Genomic DNA, 18,611 nt, shown 5'->3' with positions numbered 1-18,611 from the left:
ATTTCCCCTTGGTTTCGCCACTTGTTGAAGACTCTCACCACAGTACTCCTCGAACAGCTGACAAGTCCAACAGTTTCCGAAATTCTCGTGCCAAATGTTTCTGAATAAATACTTTCTTCAAATTAATATTAAAAATTATAGAAAGATTTTCGAGACATTCGAGTCGAGTCGAGATTTTTACGAGCTGTCTCGACTCGACTCGTGTCTCGACTCGAAAATTCGAGTCGAGAAATACGTTTGTCTTGACTCGTCCCGAATTTTACAAAGTGTGTCTCGACTCGTGCGCATTCCTAGCGGGCCTATTATGCCACTACGTTTTATAGAAATTGGCGGCGCGGTGGCTCAGTGGTAGAGCGTTCACCTCCGGTGCTTGGGGTCCATTGTTGGATCCCAGCTCGCTCCGTGTGGACTTTGTGGTGGACAAACAGCGTGCTCGTGGGTTTTCTCGGGGTTCTCCTGTTTCCTCCCACTTTCTTCATTCCACCGTTTTATTCATTTCTCATAATCATCGTCTCCTTTAACCTCACCTGCATAATCATGGACGTAAAACTAAAGATTTCATTTCATTTAATTTTTATAGTACTAATTGTGTAGGAAGTTTTACGGCTCCAAGGGCCCCTTTCCACAATGATTTTTGACAACGTAATAGCTGTGTTTTAGTTTGCGATGTATACATTGTAGTTGTAATTTATCCAAATTGGAGATATCTTCACTTATTTAGTGAGTTTCTGGGTCTACATTGTGGCAGCACTGAGCACAGCTGTTTTGAGTTCAACATGGCTTCTCAGAAAGCTGCGAAAACCGTTCTTCGGAATGTAAAGCCTATTTTATCTCTGGATAAAGATGAAGCAAGGAGGAGAGTTTTAAATTTGTACAAAGCATGGTACAGACAAATACCATACGTAGGTAAGTGATTAGGTGCAATATAATTTTAAAATTCATGGATTCCCTAGAAGCTCCATTACTAATTGTAGATTGATTTCAGGAGGGCTCAATATATGTACGGTGGGGACGTATGGCATAAAAATTACAGTGCATAAAACATGAACCAACTTATGCTAGGTGACTACTAAAATGCATGAATGCTATCTAACCAAGTGTGGGCACGAGCGCAGCAGGGGGCCTGAGCGGAAGCGAGGAGGTGCGTCTGTAGGGAGAAGGCGCGTCAGGGACGGGGCTATACGTATAAATGAGGATGGTGAAAGAGCACATTTACACATAGGCCTACAATAGTTTATCACTCAAATTTCAATTCAATACGCTGTACACTGTCATTAATTACTTATATTCACAGTCCCATTCCTTCACAAACAATGGGCTAAACTTCGGCAGATGTTCTGTTCTGGTTCTTTTAGTTCCGGATCCTAACCTTTTGGACACTTCTGCAGATGGTGATCCCGGATAAGACTCACATGAGCTTCTTTTCAACATTGTATAACTGCTTATTTGTTCTTTCTTTAACGGTGACCATCCACTTTGGGTATCTTTTAGTTTCTCCAGCAATCTTGCACATATAAGATCTCCAGTGTTACTTCACAAAATATAACTGAGCGAGCGAAGGGAGTCAGAAGCCCCGAAGGGCCCGTTGTTTTCTACCTTTATCACAATTTAAACAAAAACAAGGTAGTCAGCTCTGGAGTCATGAAACGAGTTGGGGAGATTCTAAATGCCATCCTTCACTTTTTAATTATTATTCTCGTGCTGACATTTTGTCTGATTCCGTTCATTTTCCAGTAAACTTTGTATTCGGGGCCGCCGTCTGCGGAAGTTAAGCCAAAAAATGTTTCACATCGTACATTACGTACACCTTTTTCTGTTTGGTAGAACCGTCTGCTCGAGTGAACCCCCTTTTTTTTTATCGTTGCAATATATTATTACCGAAACTAAGAACAATGAACTTCAAATCTTTGAACAGTCCACTGCCATGTTTTTTTACTGAACCATACTAGTCATATGTAGGTCTGTTGTTTTATATATAAAGTTTTAATTAATTCTAATTTTAGATAAATGAATTTTTTTGTTATTTCTTTGATTTTACATGCATATGCTTACATTTTATTTTAGTTTGCTTTTAATTTCACTCGAAATTCCATTCGGTTTAGTTTTCGTCTTCGGAGTCGATGTTGAATTGTTCATTGGCGGTAGATCTGGTATGTGATTGTATTGTGTGAATTTGTCGAAGTATTTAAATATTGCATTATATTGCTTTATACCTTTTGTGTTCTGTGTACATTTTATAGTTTCTTTTAGTGTTCTATCCTGATTCTATTGTGTTTGTATGTGTGTTCCGGTTTTGTGGCTTTACAAATTGTTTTTGTGGCATACAGTGTGGTGTTCTTTGAAATTAATTTGTTCGCAATGGATATATTGTTTTGCATTGTCTGATGTTATTGTGTTCCTGGTTATTTTTGTTTTTAGGGCAAGTTGGGTGAATTACGACAAAATAAACTATTTGAAATTACTAATTAAGCAAAATTCCACTTGCATTGAAGGTTTTCTTCTAGTAACATATATTCTAAAATAATGTACGTTTGAGGGGGGAGCTGTGACCGCCACTGTTATAATGTAGATTATTGGAAGAAACCCTTCTATGCAAGTGGTATTTTGGTTAGTTAATAGTTTGAAATAGTTTACTTATGTCGTAATTCACCTAATTTGGCCTCTGGGTGGTGGACATGGAGGGGGACCTGTGTTCTAGAGCCGTGCCGTTACACACCATAAGCTATATGCAGTTGCCCGAGATGCTGTTAGAGCCTATCTATTCCACTTATGCTCTCGGAAACTATGCGTACTACGGCCTAACCCCCGCCGCCCTCTGACGGAGAAAACCCTCGCTTTGCTTAGGGAAAAGAAGCAGATCACCTCAGCTGTGTTGCCAATTTGTCATTCAGTCGTTTCATCTTGACGAGTGAATATCATATGCTACTTAGAATGGCTAATAAGACAGACCACAGCGAAGCCCGTGAAATAATTCATCGTGGCAACGCTTCCGCATCTAACAATTGAAAGATGTCGGTCGCAGCAACTTATCCCTCCTCTTTCGAGGGAGGTACGGGACATCACATAGCGACAGTAGCGCCAGCAGGGGTACAGTTGAGATAGAAAGACTGTAAGTTGGAAAAAAATGTACGCCCATCATGACCTAATACATTCTAAAGTGTTATTTTTGTTTAGATATATGCCTAAATCGTGTACAGATTGCTGATATGTTCGGAAACTGATATACCACAAACACGATTATTCATTCAAAAAATACGGACTATACCGGTTTTAGACTGCTACAAGGCTAAATTAAAGCATGCCAGCGAATAACGTTCATTCTAGTGAATTGGACAAAAATAGTAAGCCTGTAGTATGTTTGTAGACTAAAAGAGTGCCGCTTAGTGCAAGCATATTAGTGCCATCTCTTAGGCAATGGAGAGACAAATCTTTCGTTATTATTCCAGTCATGTAGAGCATGATTCTCGCCGGTCCGAGGCAGGGCGAAGGTGGTGCCCACGCGGAAATTGACGTGTAGGTAACAGGCACGAAATGACTGTGGGTCTAGCAATAAGTGTTATTCCTTCGAAAAACAAGGTGGACACTATGAACAGGACTAGTATATATATTCCGTGTACGCATTGTACTGTCTTATTTTCTTCTCAGATGTCATAGTTGAATATTGACGAGGTTGCGATCAGATGTATTATACGCATAGTCCATATCAATTCAGGTAACGGGTTTACCTTGATAGTCTCAGATGTTAAAATTCTCGACGAAGTAAGAATTCGTATTGTCAGTGTTGGTATATATAAATTAAAGTATGTAAAGATATCTTGCTAGAACTATACCTCTATGTAACTGTTAAGCCTAATGTTTTCCTTATAAGCATTTCATTTTTTTTTTTTTTTTAATACATTTGAATTTCGTGACACAGACATTTAAAGACACTTCTCTTGTAAAATTTGTAGGATAATAATCTAAATCAGATGTCGTTTGAGTTCGTTGATAAGTTGACTCCAAGTACACCACAAGATATTGTTGTGGTCTTTGTCATGGTTAGAATTTTCTGTGAAGTGTAGACGACACTCACTTTTATTTTTTTGCAAAATTTACTTTTTCCTTTCTTTTTTTTATTGTTTTTAATTCAGCTGATCCACGGCGAATTACGCGTTTACCAATACCTACATCCTTGTTAGGTTCGGAGCTGGGAAGCGGCAGACAAGAATATAAGTACCGTAAAGTGAAAAGTAATTAAGCAAGCATGAATAACAAATTGAAGCCAATTACATGCACAAATAAAAACCGGATTTTAAATGTGTCGTATATATAATGACACTTAGCACGGATTATACAACATTTAGAATATATCTAGATTACAAACAAACAACTTTTTTTTTTTTTTATGAAACTTACGGCCGTTTTACTTTATAGTTTGAGGTGGCTGTGCGGCGTAGTTAATGAATTAAACTGCGTTATATTCACAATAATCTTCGACCGGTCAACTCCTTCGTTTTTGCGGTGGTTTAGGGGTCAGATTTAAATCAATTACAGGAATTTTACAAAAGTTCCACAAATGGTGATTTTAAACTGGTTTACGTTGATCTGATGACAGCTACAGAATAACTATTTTAAAAATTTTAATCGTGAGGAGTTCAAATGCTGCACAATTACTTAGCACATAAAGGTATGGGCGATTATCCTGGTATATGAGATATGCGTTATGCAACGTATAATATTTTACTAATTATAAGACTGACAAGAAAGAGATTTTTTTTTTTTTTTTTTTTTTTTAACTTCGAGTTTCTTTTACACTTGAGGATTATGACTGAATTTTTGATTATTAGCTTCATTGTGATGCTCAGCCCGCCAGGGGAGCGCATATAAAGAAAAGAAAATTCACTTAATCCAGCACGGACGCGAACGTTTGGCAATTACTGAAAGAGCGCGAGTGAATTGCTTATTTAGTTAGCTTTTAGATACGGCCAAGCGTGGGCTAAGGGTAAGAGTTTTGAAAGTATGGAAACAAAAGGGGCAGTTACCAGAAATGCAGCTACCACGTGATTAGTTTCCTTGTCGTTTAACCATATATGGCCGTAGGATTGGAGCTAGACGCACGAACACAAATACATAAACATATCAAACCGGTGAGAGAAGGCTTTGAGATATATATTTTTTTTTTAATGTACGAGGCTTGGTTGATTTTAAGTTTAAAATTAACACTGTTTTTTCATTTTGCTTAAATGCGATAAATGAGCTTAGGGTAGGCGATAATATATCTCAATCAAATAACCAATATTATACTCTGGCAATGCACAACTCGTGTCAATTCTCGCCCAATCACTATCAACACTCCAGTTGACAGTCAACGTGTTCCATTCGTTACACCTCAGATTCATGTTCTGAGTAGTGCATCGGATATCACTCAAAAAATTATCATAATCTCGATTATGCATAGCATTTAGCCAATTAGTAATCAAACTATAAAGGACGAATCCGTGCATTTGGCGCGTGCACAGATCATTATGCAAAATCAACTCCAACGATTTAAAAGTAAAAGTAAAAAAAAAAAAAAAAAAAAAAAAAAGCGGAAAACTTTATGTTGAAATAAAACATAGATAAAATGTTTTTAATATCCATGAAATTGGCTTTATTTGACAGATAATTTTATGGCAGTAATGTTTGAATATAATTTCGGGCATGTGGCCACCGCGACTGGCGCGCACATGACGTAATCTAGAGGTCCATTTTTCACACACTCTTCGCAGTAAATCAGGCTGTATTTCGATAATAAAGCGTCGAATATTGGCTTCCAAGTGCTCAACTTTACATATCCCCAGAGAAAATAATCTAATGGCGCAAATCGCACGAACGAGGTGGCCAGTTAACGGGTCCATTTCGTGAAATTATGACTGTATCGCTCACGTTGATTGTAAAGTTCTGACCATCATTTTTTAAGACATGCACCAATGATTCCACCGGATGCGTATTATCGTTTAGAGTAAAAGTAATGCGAAAACGATCCATAGTCTCGAATTAACCACTCTGATGGACGATAATGAGCACCGTAAAATGCATGCAATCCCCGATAAGTTTGTCGAATTGAATATGGTTTTCAAAATAAATTTGCAAACGTTGCTCGGGTGTGAGTCTGTTCATGATGAATTGCCAAACCAAACTAATCTCAAAACAACCGAGAACAGTAATATCAACTGTCACAGAAAACAGTGTTGTCAGTTTAAAGTTCTCCCCCTTAATAATAATAATAATAATAATGATAATAAACCTTTCATTCCCCACTTCACTATCTCGCCTTCAAGACAACTAGATTAAGGGTTCATATTACTGATCCCGGCAGTAAAATATTTAAGTATTTCTTTAAATGAGATTCCCAGAATTTTCGCTTAATGGTCGGTGGATTTCCTTCTCTTTCGTTATATTTATTTTACAAATAACGTTAGAGTAGATGGACAGATTTGAAAGTCTTTTATGATATTCGTGTCTCCTTTCGTGACTAAGTAGCCAACTCACATTCTTTCCCGCGCGTGATCCCAGGTTCGGTTTCAGGTAGTAAAATGTTCCTCGAACCCAACTGTAAACAGTACGCTCCGCCTCATATTTTTATTCTTTTCTGTAAGATAGATTGTTTCATTACTTAAGCGTTGGCTTTGTCTTGGAAAAATTCACGTTTGAAAATTAATGATTTAATTTTCAACAGGGTTCCTACTGGTCAGCGAAGTCAGGGAAAATAGTGCAGGTCAGGGTAGCCCAGGGAAAAAGACTGAAAACCAGGGAAAGTCAGGGAAATTTTATAAAATATGTTTTTCTAACATTAATTATACACCAATTTCAGCTTAGCCAATCATTGTAATACTTATTTTTATGGGATGTAAGAGAAATGTACGTTTGAATTCGATTCCCAGTGTAGGCACATTAAAATTTAAACCCATTACGCTGGTTCGGATTCCATCTTAAACTGTACGTCCACGTATCATTTATCCTTGGTGCTGAAAAAAGATGCTAAACTTCAACAAATAACTAGACAAACACTGGACACTAGAGAGGCACGGAATTAAACTCTAAAACAGACACATGGAAAATCATGAAGAAGTACCTACCAGTGAACAGAAAATAGTTGTAAATTATGCTATGATTTTATCTTTGTGTATTCACATTTTAGCATCCCGCCCGCTCCCCAAAGAAACTTGAGTGAATCCGAATAAAAAGACAAATACGAAAAAACTCGATTAAACCCGAAAAAGCCTCAAAATCCCATATTGGCCCAGGTGCTTTTGACAAGTCTTTTAAACTTCACAAAGAGTGCGAAGAAGTAATGCCTCGTCTCCAAAACAAAATCTATTATTTTAATAATAAATAGATAGATACAGTCCATCTAACTATAAGCAGGAATAATCATGCCCACTCTCTTCTAGAATGAAACTGCGGTGACTTTTAACCATTACGTTTAAAAAAGGAGCAACAGTGGTCAGCGCTTAGTATGCAAATCTGCTCCAAAATCACCGTCTTGCAATCAGGAGTAAACGATGAGCACTTCCGACTTCATGTGTTGCAACACGTTACCTCATACTGCTGTTTAACGTTATCGGCAATTCAGGATATCAGATTTGAGTGTTCATATACCCGCCTTATTCCACTGATCTTGCCGATAATGACTTCAATGTTTTCGGATTGCTGAAAGAGGCGTTGGAAGCAAGTATTTAAAAAACGATGAAGACGTGAAAATCGTGGTGCTACATTCACAACCAAACACAATTTCCTCACGGAATAGTCACGGACTTCGAATGCACTGGATTATGCACGTTGTACGACAGGGGACTATGCCAAAATATGAAGTATATGTAATTTTTCTGTATTCCTTAATTTGCTATAAAATAAATATATAAATAAGGTTTTAATTTAAATCACCCTCTTGTATATTTGTATATTTGTTGTGTATATAAAGATGGTTCCACAGAAAACTTTGTATATATATATATATATATATACACGTAATGATTATTATATGTCTCAAATGTATGTCTTTTTTTTTTCTTTCTTGTCTAGTAATGGATTATGACATTCCGAAGTCGGTAGAACAATGCAGAGAGAAGTTGCGTGAAGAGTTTGTTAAACACCGTGATGTGAAGGACATTAGAGTAATCGACATGTTGGTCATCAAAGTAAGTTTATTTGTTTACAGCTATACAAGGACTGAGATAGAACATAGTACCATTTTAACTTTTTAAGTTACACACATTAAAGGAGTGATAAAACCAACAGAAGTTGCCTTTAGAATATAGAGGTAGTATCAAAAAGTTTCGAGAGTAGTTCCGTAACACGCCAACAAAGTATTAAAAATTGATTTTTACCGTCTGTTGTATGCACAGACAGATGCAAGGCTGCACGCATAGACACAGGGAGCGCTGACCTTCATAAGTCAGTGTGCCAAGAGACATCGTCATGTGTACATCGGGAGCTGTACAGCTGGTGCTATTCTGACCATATGCGTTACCACATCTGCGATTTCATCAAGGACAGCAAGTTAGGACAACGAGTAAACGTGAAATTGTGTGTGGAACTGAGAAAATACAGTATAGAGACGCTTGACAATCGAAAATATTAAAACCATTCGGCATCTTGTGCGTGAGGATCATCGAAGAACAATCCACAATATAGCTGGTATTTTCGGTGTGTCATACGGAACAGTGCAGGCAATCCACATATGTAATATGAACATGTGCCGTGTTGCTGCCAAGTTCGTTCTCAGGTTGCTGACCTAAGAGCAGACGAACATCGCGTCGAAGTCTGCAAGAACTCCGTCAGCGTGCCGTGGATGACTGTCCTTCATCTCGAGGATAATTACTAGTGACGAAATATGGGTATACTGTTACGACCCTGAGAGAAAACAACAGTTTTTACAGTGGAAGAGCCCATCATCTCCACGACCGAAAAAGGCGAGGCAGGTCCGCACTCAACCAAGTGCATGCTCATCGTCTTTTTCGACATTCGCTGCATTGTGCGTCACGAATTCGTCCTCAGGTGCCAGGTCAATAGCGAATTTCACTGCCAATTTTTAAGGCATTCGGCGAAAGACAGGATTTGTGGCGCGCGAAAAACTGGCTGCTCCACGATGACAATGCACCTTGTGATTGTGCTCTCCTCACATGTGAGTTTCTTACCAGAAACAAGATGATCGCACTTCCGCACCCACCCTGCTCACCAGATTTTCCCCTGGCGGACTTCGCCACCTTCTCGAAGCTGAAGATTTAACTCGAAAGTCACCGTTTGAACAACATTGCGGAGATCCATCGCGAATCGCAGAAGGTGCTTGACATTTCGAAAAGGTTTCTAGGACACATTCCAACTGTGTCAGAAGCGCTGTATTGCTGTATAAGATTACTGTTTTGAAGGTGATAGTGTGTAAACGTAGATAAAGTACTTTCTTGTAAACAGATCTAGTCTCGAAACCTTTTGATAGCGTCTCGTGTATGTAATATTGAGATCTCGGAAACATCATTACATATTTTTATATTTTCAATGTTTTATTTATTTATTTATTTATATGAATAACAAAAATCAATGATATAGTGTCCGTTGCGTTCGATAACTTTTTGCCACCTTTTAGTAAGCTTTATAATTCCTTGTCCATAGGTCGTCTTGTCTTTTTTGGTGGAAAACTGAACAAAGTGGTGATTTATACTCTCATCTGAATTAAACGCTATGTGCATGATGTGTTCCCATGCAAGGAGTTTTGAAGAGAGCGAAACAAGACAGTACAATGTTAGGCAAATTCGATGAATGTGGTAACATATCCCATCCAAGGTCCAATCATTTTTACCGGATGAACAAACTCCATGGTTTCACGTGTCATAATGTTACACAAATTCTTTACAATTAACGAGATCTGAATGTTTCTGGATAATGGATTCGTTGACTGTCCAATTCCTGAGACTACACATTCAAATTGATTGATTGTTCCTTGGTAGGAGCTTGAAAAACACGATACTTTTAAAATATCGTCACACTGAGAGCATAATCGTCGTCTTATAAATATATATTTTCGATATTATTTGAGACGAAACATCACGTCGGATTCAAGACCGTTTGATCACCACATTGCAGTAAATAGTCCATTTCTCATCTCCAGTTATTAGTCGATCAATAAAAAGTATCGTTTCCCGTACGTTTAATGAGCATATTGCAGATGTTAATGCGCTCCGTCAGATCTTTGACTTCATGAAGAATCTAAACATTAACCTTGTTTGTATGTTCCAACTTCTTCAGGTAGTTTTAAACGCTTGAGTGATTGATGTTCAGTGTTTGTGCAATCTACTCGTATAGTGTGATGTAAGTGGGCTTTACTATCAGTGCTTTTATTTTGTGGTTATGATCTCGGTGGGCTTCCCTGACCAAGGAGTGTCATTGAAATCAAAAGCACCAACACAGAATTGAAATTTCGTTGACACTGATGTTCTGGTAGAGCATTGTCTCCGTAAGTTTTACGTAACTTCTTACAAGCTGTACTCGCGTTCTTCACTTTACGAGATAAATCAGTAAAATATGACAAGAGTGTATACTTGTGATTTCAAACTTCAACTTGTAAAATCTGCATAACACTTTTTTTTTATATATTTTTTATTTATTTTTTGAAGAATGAAACCAGAATATTATATGTCAAATTGCATAATAACAACATAGATGCAAATGATGTCACGCCAACTATGAAAAATGAACTAGCGCCATCTATTGCAAAAATGCGACTTGACTTTTCTGATATGTACAGGGTATAACTTAATGTGACAAACGTCGGGAGTGTTTCCTGACATCAAGACAAGCAAACAAGGTCCTATGAACATATAGCATATATGGCATATTGGCAGAGTTGGCGAGAGCCGAAAGCGTAGGAAGAGTAAGTTCGAAACGGTACATATCGAAAACCAGTAAGCTTAGAAATGGCGGTCTAGAAAGTCTAAAGGTGGCACTGATGTTCAATAAGTTGTTGCTCAGTTCACACATACAGGTGGCACTGATGTTCAATAAGTTGTTGCTCAGTTCACACATACAGGTGGCGCTTGTGTTCAAGACGATACAGTACAGGAGTGCTGTCATTTGTAGTGCGAATGTTGAATAGGACAAGTAGAAGTGCTCGACTAAAACATTATGCGTTATTGAAACTCCCGAACAGGCCGTCGTGCTATTCATGTATGGTCGAGTAAATGGCTATGAACGTGAAACAGTATTTTCAGGAGCATTTACTAACAGACGCCAGCCATCATATAGAATGTTTGCAACAATTTATCGGCGCATGTGTGAAACAGGGACCATACTACTGCCCATGTAGATGCTGGTCAAAACTATCGCCTACGAACAGTTGTTATGGACGAACTTGTTAGAAGATATGGACAATGAGCCAGGTACGAGTACGAGGGAATTTAGCCGTGAAATGCATGTTAGTCTCATAACTGTGTGGCATGCGTTACATGAAAATGTCTTGTACCCATACCACTTGCAAAAAGTTCAAGGACTGACAGAAGCGAATTTCCAACCACGTGAAGCATTCTGCTAGTGGTTCATTTAACAGATTACTACCATCGTGTTGTTTCAGGCATCAGTACTATTTACCAACAAACCACGTTTGGAAGACGTGGTATCTTCAACATACAAAACACACACACGTGGGTAGTTGCACACCCTATTGGTACGGTTGTCACTCAATTTATGGTGTGTCCATGATGAATCGATCGGCCTATACATACAATCCCGAATACTAAATTTGACCTCCCTGCAGGATACATCGCCCGAATTTCTGGAAAATGTTCCCCTAGCGATTCGGCGCAACATGTGATACATGGATGTTGGGGCTTCCGCGCACTTCAGTGTGAATGTCCGCCTCTGGTTGATGTTGGATCGGTCGTGGCAGTCCAAGTCGTCTGCCCGTTCTCCAGATCTGAGTCCACTGGATTTTTATTTGTGGCGACACATTAAAAGTGTGGGTATGCTACTTCTGTCAACGATTTGAAACAGTGTATTCATAACACCTGAGCAATTGTTCGCCATGACCCAGGTATCTTCGAACGGATTCGCCAATCCATAATCTGGCGTTGTCATGCATGCATTGCTGTCCATGGCAGATATTTTGAACATCTCCTGTAATGTGCCCGACGAATACATTTTTGTCCCTGCAGGCCGATGGCTGCCGCTTCTGACTTATTGTTTCCACACTTTTGGCCCTAGTTATCCTGCTAATATGTTCAATATACTATATGTTCATAGAACCTTTTCTTGCTTATCTCTGTGTCAGAAATCACCTTGTAATACTATTCAATTAACAGTAACCCAATGTAAAGTTACATTTTTTTTAAAATGGTACTACGTCAAGTTGTTGCATATTTCAAATCTACATATTAAACGAAAATTTACAATATCACTGTAAATTATTGGATTAGATACTTATCTAAGCACGTTTGTATAAAGTAAAAATTTCACTCTTGTATCTATTTTCCTACTTGTAAGAAATTCGTCATATCTTAGTCATAGTATGCAACACTTAGGTACTTCCGGTGTGCACTGACATGTCTGTTACGTGAGTAATTATTGTTTTCAAATCCTCGATCATTTGTGTTCTTCCTACTCCTCGCTTTCCTTCCATCTTTCCCTCGATGGCTGTATAAAGAAGACAGTTTCTTCGCATGGTATGACCAATCCAATTGACCTTCCTACGAAGAATGCTGGCTAAAAGACTCGTCTTCTTTTCCTCCCGTTTTAAAACATTTTCGGTTGTTAATCTCTCCATCCATTTTAATTATTTTCACCATCTTCCTCCAACCCCACATTTCGAAGTTCTCTATTTCTGTTCCACCTTCCGTAATGTTCAAGTCTCCGAAGTATACAGTCCAGTACTCCGTATATAGCACTTGATCAGCTTCTTCCTTAAGCCAATATTAAGCCTCCTAGTTAGTGCTGAATTACTTACTAGAGAAAAGCGTCAAGATAAGAAAGACTTAAAAGGGTACAATATACGCATTATTGCCAAATCATTCATCAGATAGTAGGAAGAGGAAGGAAAGGAAAATTAGAGAATAGCAATGTAGCTGTGAAGAGTCTTGATGGTCGCCATATAGGAGTGCAGTGATGTGGTAGCGTAGCTTGATTTTAAGTTGAGAGAATTTTATATAAGATTTTAAAACGTCAGTAGTCGGCTGTGTAAAGCTTTTTCTCCTGTTATATTTTCGGTATAATAATATCACTTTTATTACCAATATTCATTAATTTGTCGTTGTCGTCGTTTTCTAAGGGGGCACAATAATTCAGTGGTAGGCCACTTACATTGTATGCGAGAAGTACCTGATTCTGTCCTAGATCATGTGAACTTGTTGAGGACAACGTCGTGTGCACGGGTTTTCTCGGAGTTTTCCCGTTGCGTTCCACACTCTCATTCCACTAGTACTCCCATAATCATTTGCATGATTCCCTTATTTCTTCTTGCCTCAGAGACATAATGTTAGATCTCTTAAGCTAAGGATGTCATTTTATTTTAATTTCGTCGTAGTCTCCTTTTGACCAAACGGCGTAATTGAGAACTAAATTAAATTTGGTATCAAGCAAGAACCAAGCAAATTGCCAGAGAGCCCTGAGCATTTTCAGTGATGGTTCGTTTCACTGCAGCCACGAGTGGAATCTTTACCGTTTTACGGACAACTTCCTCTGAAGGAGTAAAAATTCAATAGCCAGTCGGGCAGCCGGTTAGGAACGTAAAGGATCTATAGAATACTGATTCATAAATATAACAAAATAAAACTTGACACAAATGTAAAGTAAGATCGAGAAAAGTTATCTTTTCTTTAATTCTGTATAACAAATTAAGTATATTGCTAAATTATTCATTGTAGCTTTGGAAAATTCAAGATTACTAATAAAACTCCAACTGACCAAAGCAGTATACTGCTTGGTCAGTTGGAGTTTTATTAGTAAGTATATTGCTGTTTGAAGCAAAGCAATTTTAACTTCAAAGCTCATGACTATGTAATCAAAACTGTTAGTGGCGTCACTGCCGTAGCTCTTATTATTTATAGTGAAAAAAAAAAAAAAGTTGCAGTTGCCGGATTTTTTTTTTAAAGTTTGGATTCTATAGCTCACTTATGTATATTAGATGACATATAGCAATAACAAAGGTTAGTAGCCATTAATAATATAAGTCATTTGAAGAGCTGCCATAAATAAGCTCAAAAAGTATTCATTGCTTTCTCCGGGAACATTAAGATCAAATAAGAGAAAGGGGGTTAGTGGGGATAGATCGAATAGAAATGGGTAAGGGAGGTGTATGTATAAGTTACAGTTATGTATGCTAATATTGTTACATCATTTTGAAGCTTTCACTAAAGGTTTTCAACAATATAAAAACGTAATATAGTAGTTTCTATTTCTTTTGTGGTTGCTGATGGTGGTAAAGATGTTAGTGCTGTTCAATAGATTTATTATTGCTTGCGTATGTCCTGGATCTGCTTTTTTTTGGTGATAGAGCAAATAAATTAGGACACTTTATTGATAATTAAGAAATGTGCTAGTAAACAATGTAGTACTAGCACGTTTACCTGTGAGTTATGAAATGTCTTTTTCTTGTAACGATGTAAATGAATTTGCACATTAATTTCGCACAGATCAAAGATGTTTGTAAAAAGAGTCACGTACTAATCTTTTGATATCAAGAAAGAAAATACGGTAGAGGTTAATGTGGATAAAACTGTGTGTGAACTGATACGTAAATTTAAAGTAAATAGCAGTAATTTATATTGTAAAACTTGCAATCTTTATTTCCATCAATCATCACTACAGTGTATCAAGAATAGTTACTTAGTCACATTTTCAAAAAGCTAGTTCATTTGCAGATATAATTGGTAACGTAGTCTGGTAAATTAAAAATAGTGAACGTAATATGTAATACCATAGTAAACTCTAAGAGCAAGACGAGATACTAAGTCACTGTAAAACATTATAAACACCTTCAATCTTGGGACAGGTAAGAAATAAAACCGTTAGAAAAGAATTCTAGTTGACACATCAATCCATAACATTTTGCAACGCAAGGAAAATTTGCTTTTTAGTTTGTGATAACGTGCTTAGCAGTTATTATTATTCATTGCGTTATTTGCGACCGTTGCTGTTCGCAAATTTTGCGAAGAGCGGTACTGATTTTATCCATGACTTACAGTGGAAAATGCAAGGTACAAATTCTCCGCTGGTTTAGTCAAATACATAAGAAAACAAAGTTAGAGAACCTTAAATATATGTAACGTTAGTATTTAATATTTCAATGGAACTCAAACAAAGCAATGATCTTAGTGATAAAATACAAGTTTACGCAGTATAATAATGAGAACTATTTAATTCTGATAATTATAACTACCAATGAAGTGCAACAAACAATCATTCATATCCGAAGTAATGTTTAGAACAAAGTATTCAAGCACATTTTCCTGCATATCATTTAATGGTGATCTTACATCCATCTACATTTTTAAAACTATGGACTGTAGTTTTTTCACTCATGTAGTAGAAATATGAAACTCTTTCGCGTTAGAAGCAGAGAAGACGCCAATAACATCTTGAATTTCGAAAGATGTTCGATTAAAAACATTAGAGAAATTCGAGCTGGTACATAGCCGGGCATTAAATGATTCTGGATTTAAGTAAACTATGGTTCATAATTTATTTTACTAATATAATCGAAATAAGTCAAGCTCAAATAGCACTCTTGGTCATCAGAAGAAAAAACGACACCTATAACGAGTACAAGTTCGAAATAGGTTTTCCCAAAGTGAAAGTGTAGTTGACGCTAGTTTTTCTAGAGGATGTCATTTGAGATTGCTTTATTTCTAATATATGAGTGAAATAAATGATAAGCCAGAATTTTCTAAAACTGTTGGAAGGCATAGTGATTTCGTTACATATCAGGCATGATTTTCTTTACTTTTGTTCTGTCTTAAACATGTTTCGAAAGTTAAGGTGTTGTTGGCACCTCTAGTGCTTGTAGGACGCACTGAGAATGTCTTATTTTTATTATGTGACTGAAGTAAACGATAGACTATAACTTTCTGAAATCTACAAGGATGTAACAATTGACTAAGGTACAGTCCCCAGCAAAAAATCTGCAACATGAGCATGTAAGTTTATTGTGAAACGACAAAGTCCTTTGTTCCAAAATAAGTGTGCAGTGGAGAACGTCGAGGTTTATCCTGGCGTGATTCTTGCCACTTAGACGTTATGTTGATACCCAGGGCTGTTACGCGTAGTTTCACAATAAACTTGCATGCTCATGTTGCAGGCTTTTTGCTGCGGACTGTACAAGCCACGAATTTCTCTAATGCTTCTATTCAAACCTATTTCGAAATTGAAAGTGTTATTGGTGCCTCCTCTGCTTCTAACACGAAAAGGTTTCATTTGATATTATGTTATTTCTATTGTATGAGTGAAAAAATTACAACTTATAGTTGTTCAAATGTTGAATATTTTTTTTTTTCAAAAAATTACTTCAAATATGAATTCCAAAATTACAAATTACAAAATACAAAATGAAAATACAATATGAAATACAAAATTACTTCAAGTGTTTTTTGTTACACTTGTTCAGTAGTTATGATTTGCAGAATTAAATAGCACCTCATTATTATACTGCGTGAACTTGTATTTTATCATTAAGACCATCGCTTTGTTTAAATGCTTCTAAATTCAGAAGTTACAATCACACGTTAGTCAATGTGTTAGTACGACGCTAATCATACGTCGTAAGATTGTCTCTGAATATGTTGATAATGGATTGTTTTTTTTTTTTTTTTTTTAATTTAATGTGACCAGTCTTTTTTATTAAAATATTTGTTTTAATGCATTTTTAGGGCCAGATGGAACTGAAAGAAACAGTCGAAATATGGAAGCAGAAAGGTCATATTATGGCGTATTTCAAAGACACACATGAACCAAAACCAACCGATTTTCTCTCAAAGTTTCTGGCAGGTCAAGATTAAATTATCTTTTTGTTAGTAGTACATTTTGTATTAAGATAAGTTTGTAATATTGAAAATTTAATTGGATGTGTTTCAAATAATGTATATAATTGTAGATACAATACACGTGTTATTTACACTCTACCTGTTCGTGTTTTTGATATTTACAGTTACCCTATTGCTTCAAAATATTTGTATTATGGAAATTATATAACTAGCCTCTAAGCCAAATTTTATCAGGTAATGCTTCAACCTTTTATAAAATTTAATATTATATCAAACGTTCTCTTCATTTGTTCGTGCACGTGTGTAAGTGTAAATGTGCATATTATTGATGCCAAATTGTTTTTTACTTCTTCGTAATACTAAAATAAGTGTATTGTAACATGCTTTTCTTTTTGTTAAGCAAAATAAATGGTAATCTAAACTGACATTATGAATTTGAATATAGCTATGATATTTGATACATTGATGATATAGTTCTGACGTGTTTTACGGATAAGATAAATGACGTATAAACAAGAAAGAAATGGTTTCCGTCAACATAACATTTCAATGAGCCATCTTTAAAGATATAAACGCAATGAAGTGCCAGTGGAGAGAAAAATAATTATAATGTAAATAAAAGAAAAGAAACATTTGGTTTCCCATCCACGATTTGCTTTCTGACTATTTCAAAAGTGACTAATGGCTTTCATTCGTAGTTCAACTAAAACAAAATATTGTTCGTCAATTCTTGTGATATAATTTTAAATTATGATATATGTATATCGTAAAATTGTTTGAACGATAAAATCAAGTTCCATGAGGAATACTACATTACCACGGATCAAATATGGTGTATAATAACTTTCGAACACATCTTCAAGTTTAGTTGGAACGTGCCCAAATTACTTCATAATATTATTGCAAATTCGAAGACTAGTTTGCAAAATAACTGTCATTCGTGAGAAAAAGGCGTTTTGCGTCTTACAATTTCATGCGAGGGGTCTGTTTTCAGTATGCAGCGTGGGGTTGGTGCGTGATTTACACTACCAGCGGAAACCTCTGTTCTAAGTTGGTATAATAAATTCCAGATTAACAGACACTAACACATCGCTGAATTGAACAAACAGTAAATAATGAGCACGATTTACTCTGGCCACTTACATGACCTAACTGAAAACCCTGTGCTTTTTTTTTCTTCTTTATATTCTATGGGGATATGTGAGGAACAGTTTCAAGAAATCACCACACATCCTGTACTGAAAGATAACATTAACACTGCAGTGCATACTATTAATAAAAACAACTTCAAACGTCTCTAGCAGGAGTTAGTATTGACATCTACGTAATGCGAACATTGAGCGTTTGAGAGTATATTTCACAATACTTCGGTAAATAAAGTAAGTTGCATACATATGTTTAAAATTTATCTTATTTGACAATTTATAAGTAAAATACAACAACTGAATCGTTCAAGTGATTTTCAAATGTCCTGTAATTAAAACTGATGTCAGAATTATTAACAACATTGCAAACATAACAGAATTTCAACCAACTTCTCTATTCATATTATTAAGAATCAACTTTATTCCTATTGGCTATCTTACTAATATTTTACATAAATAATGCATCTACTGATTATGGTATATG

General features: G+C 36.5%; 1 protein-coding gene across 1 annotated transcript; it reads left to right on the top strand.

Moving 5' to 3' along the window:
* Positions 1–749: 749 nt before the first annotated feature.
* Positions 750–17,120, top strand: ND-B14 (NADH dehydrogenase (ubiquinone) B14 subunit). The gene is made up of 3 exons (XM_081750908.1): positions 750–906; positions 8,044–8,159; positions 16,869–17,120. Exons 1-3 carry the CDS (start codon positions 777–779, stop codon positions 16,995–16,997), a joined length of 375 nt encoding a protein of 124 aa, XP_081607034.1. The 5' UTR covers positions 750–776; the 3' UTR covers positions 16,998–17,120.
* Positions 17,121–18,611: the final 1,491 nt, after the last annotated feature.

This window comes from Thermobia domestica, chromosome 3 (assembly GCF_964235325.1).
Source record: "Thermobia domestica chromosome 3, izTheDome1.hap1.1, whole genome shotgun sequence".
Classification (NCBI taxonomy): Eukaryota; Metazoa; Arthropoda; class Insecta; order Zygentoma; family Lepismatidae; genus Thermobia; species Thermobia domestica.
The sequence above is the reverse complement of the archived record's forward strand: the minus strand, read 5'-3'. Positions and strand labels throughout refer to the sequence as shown.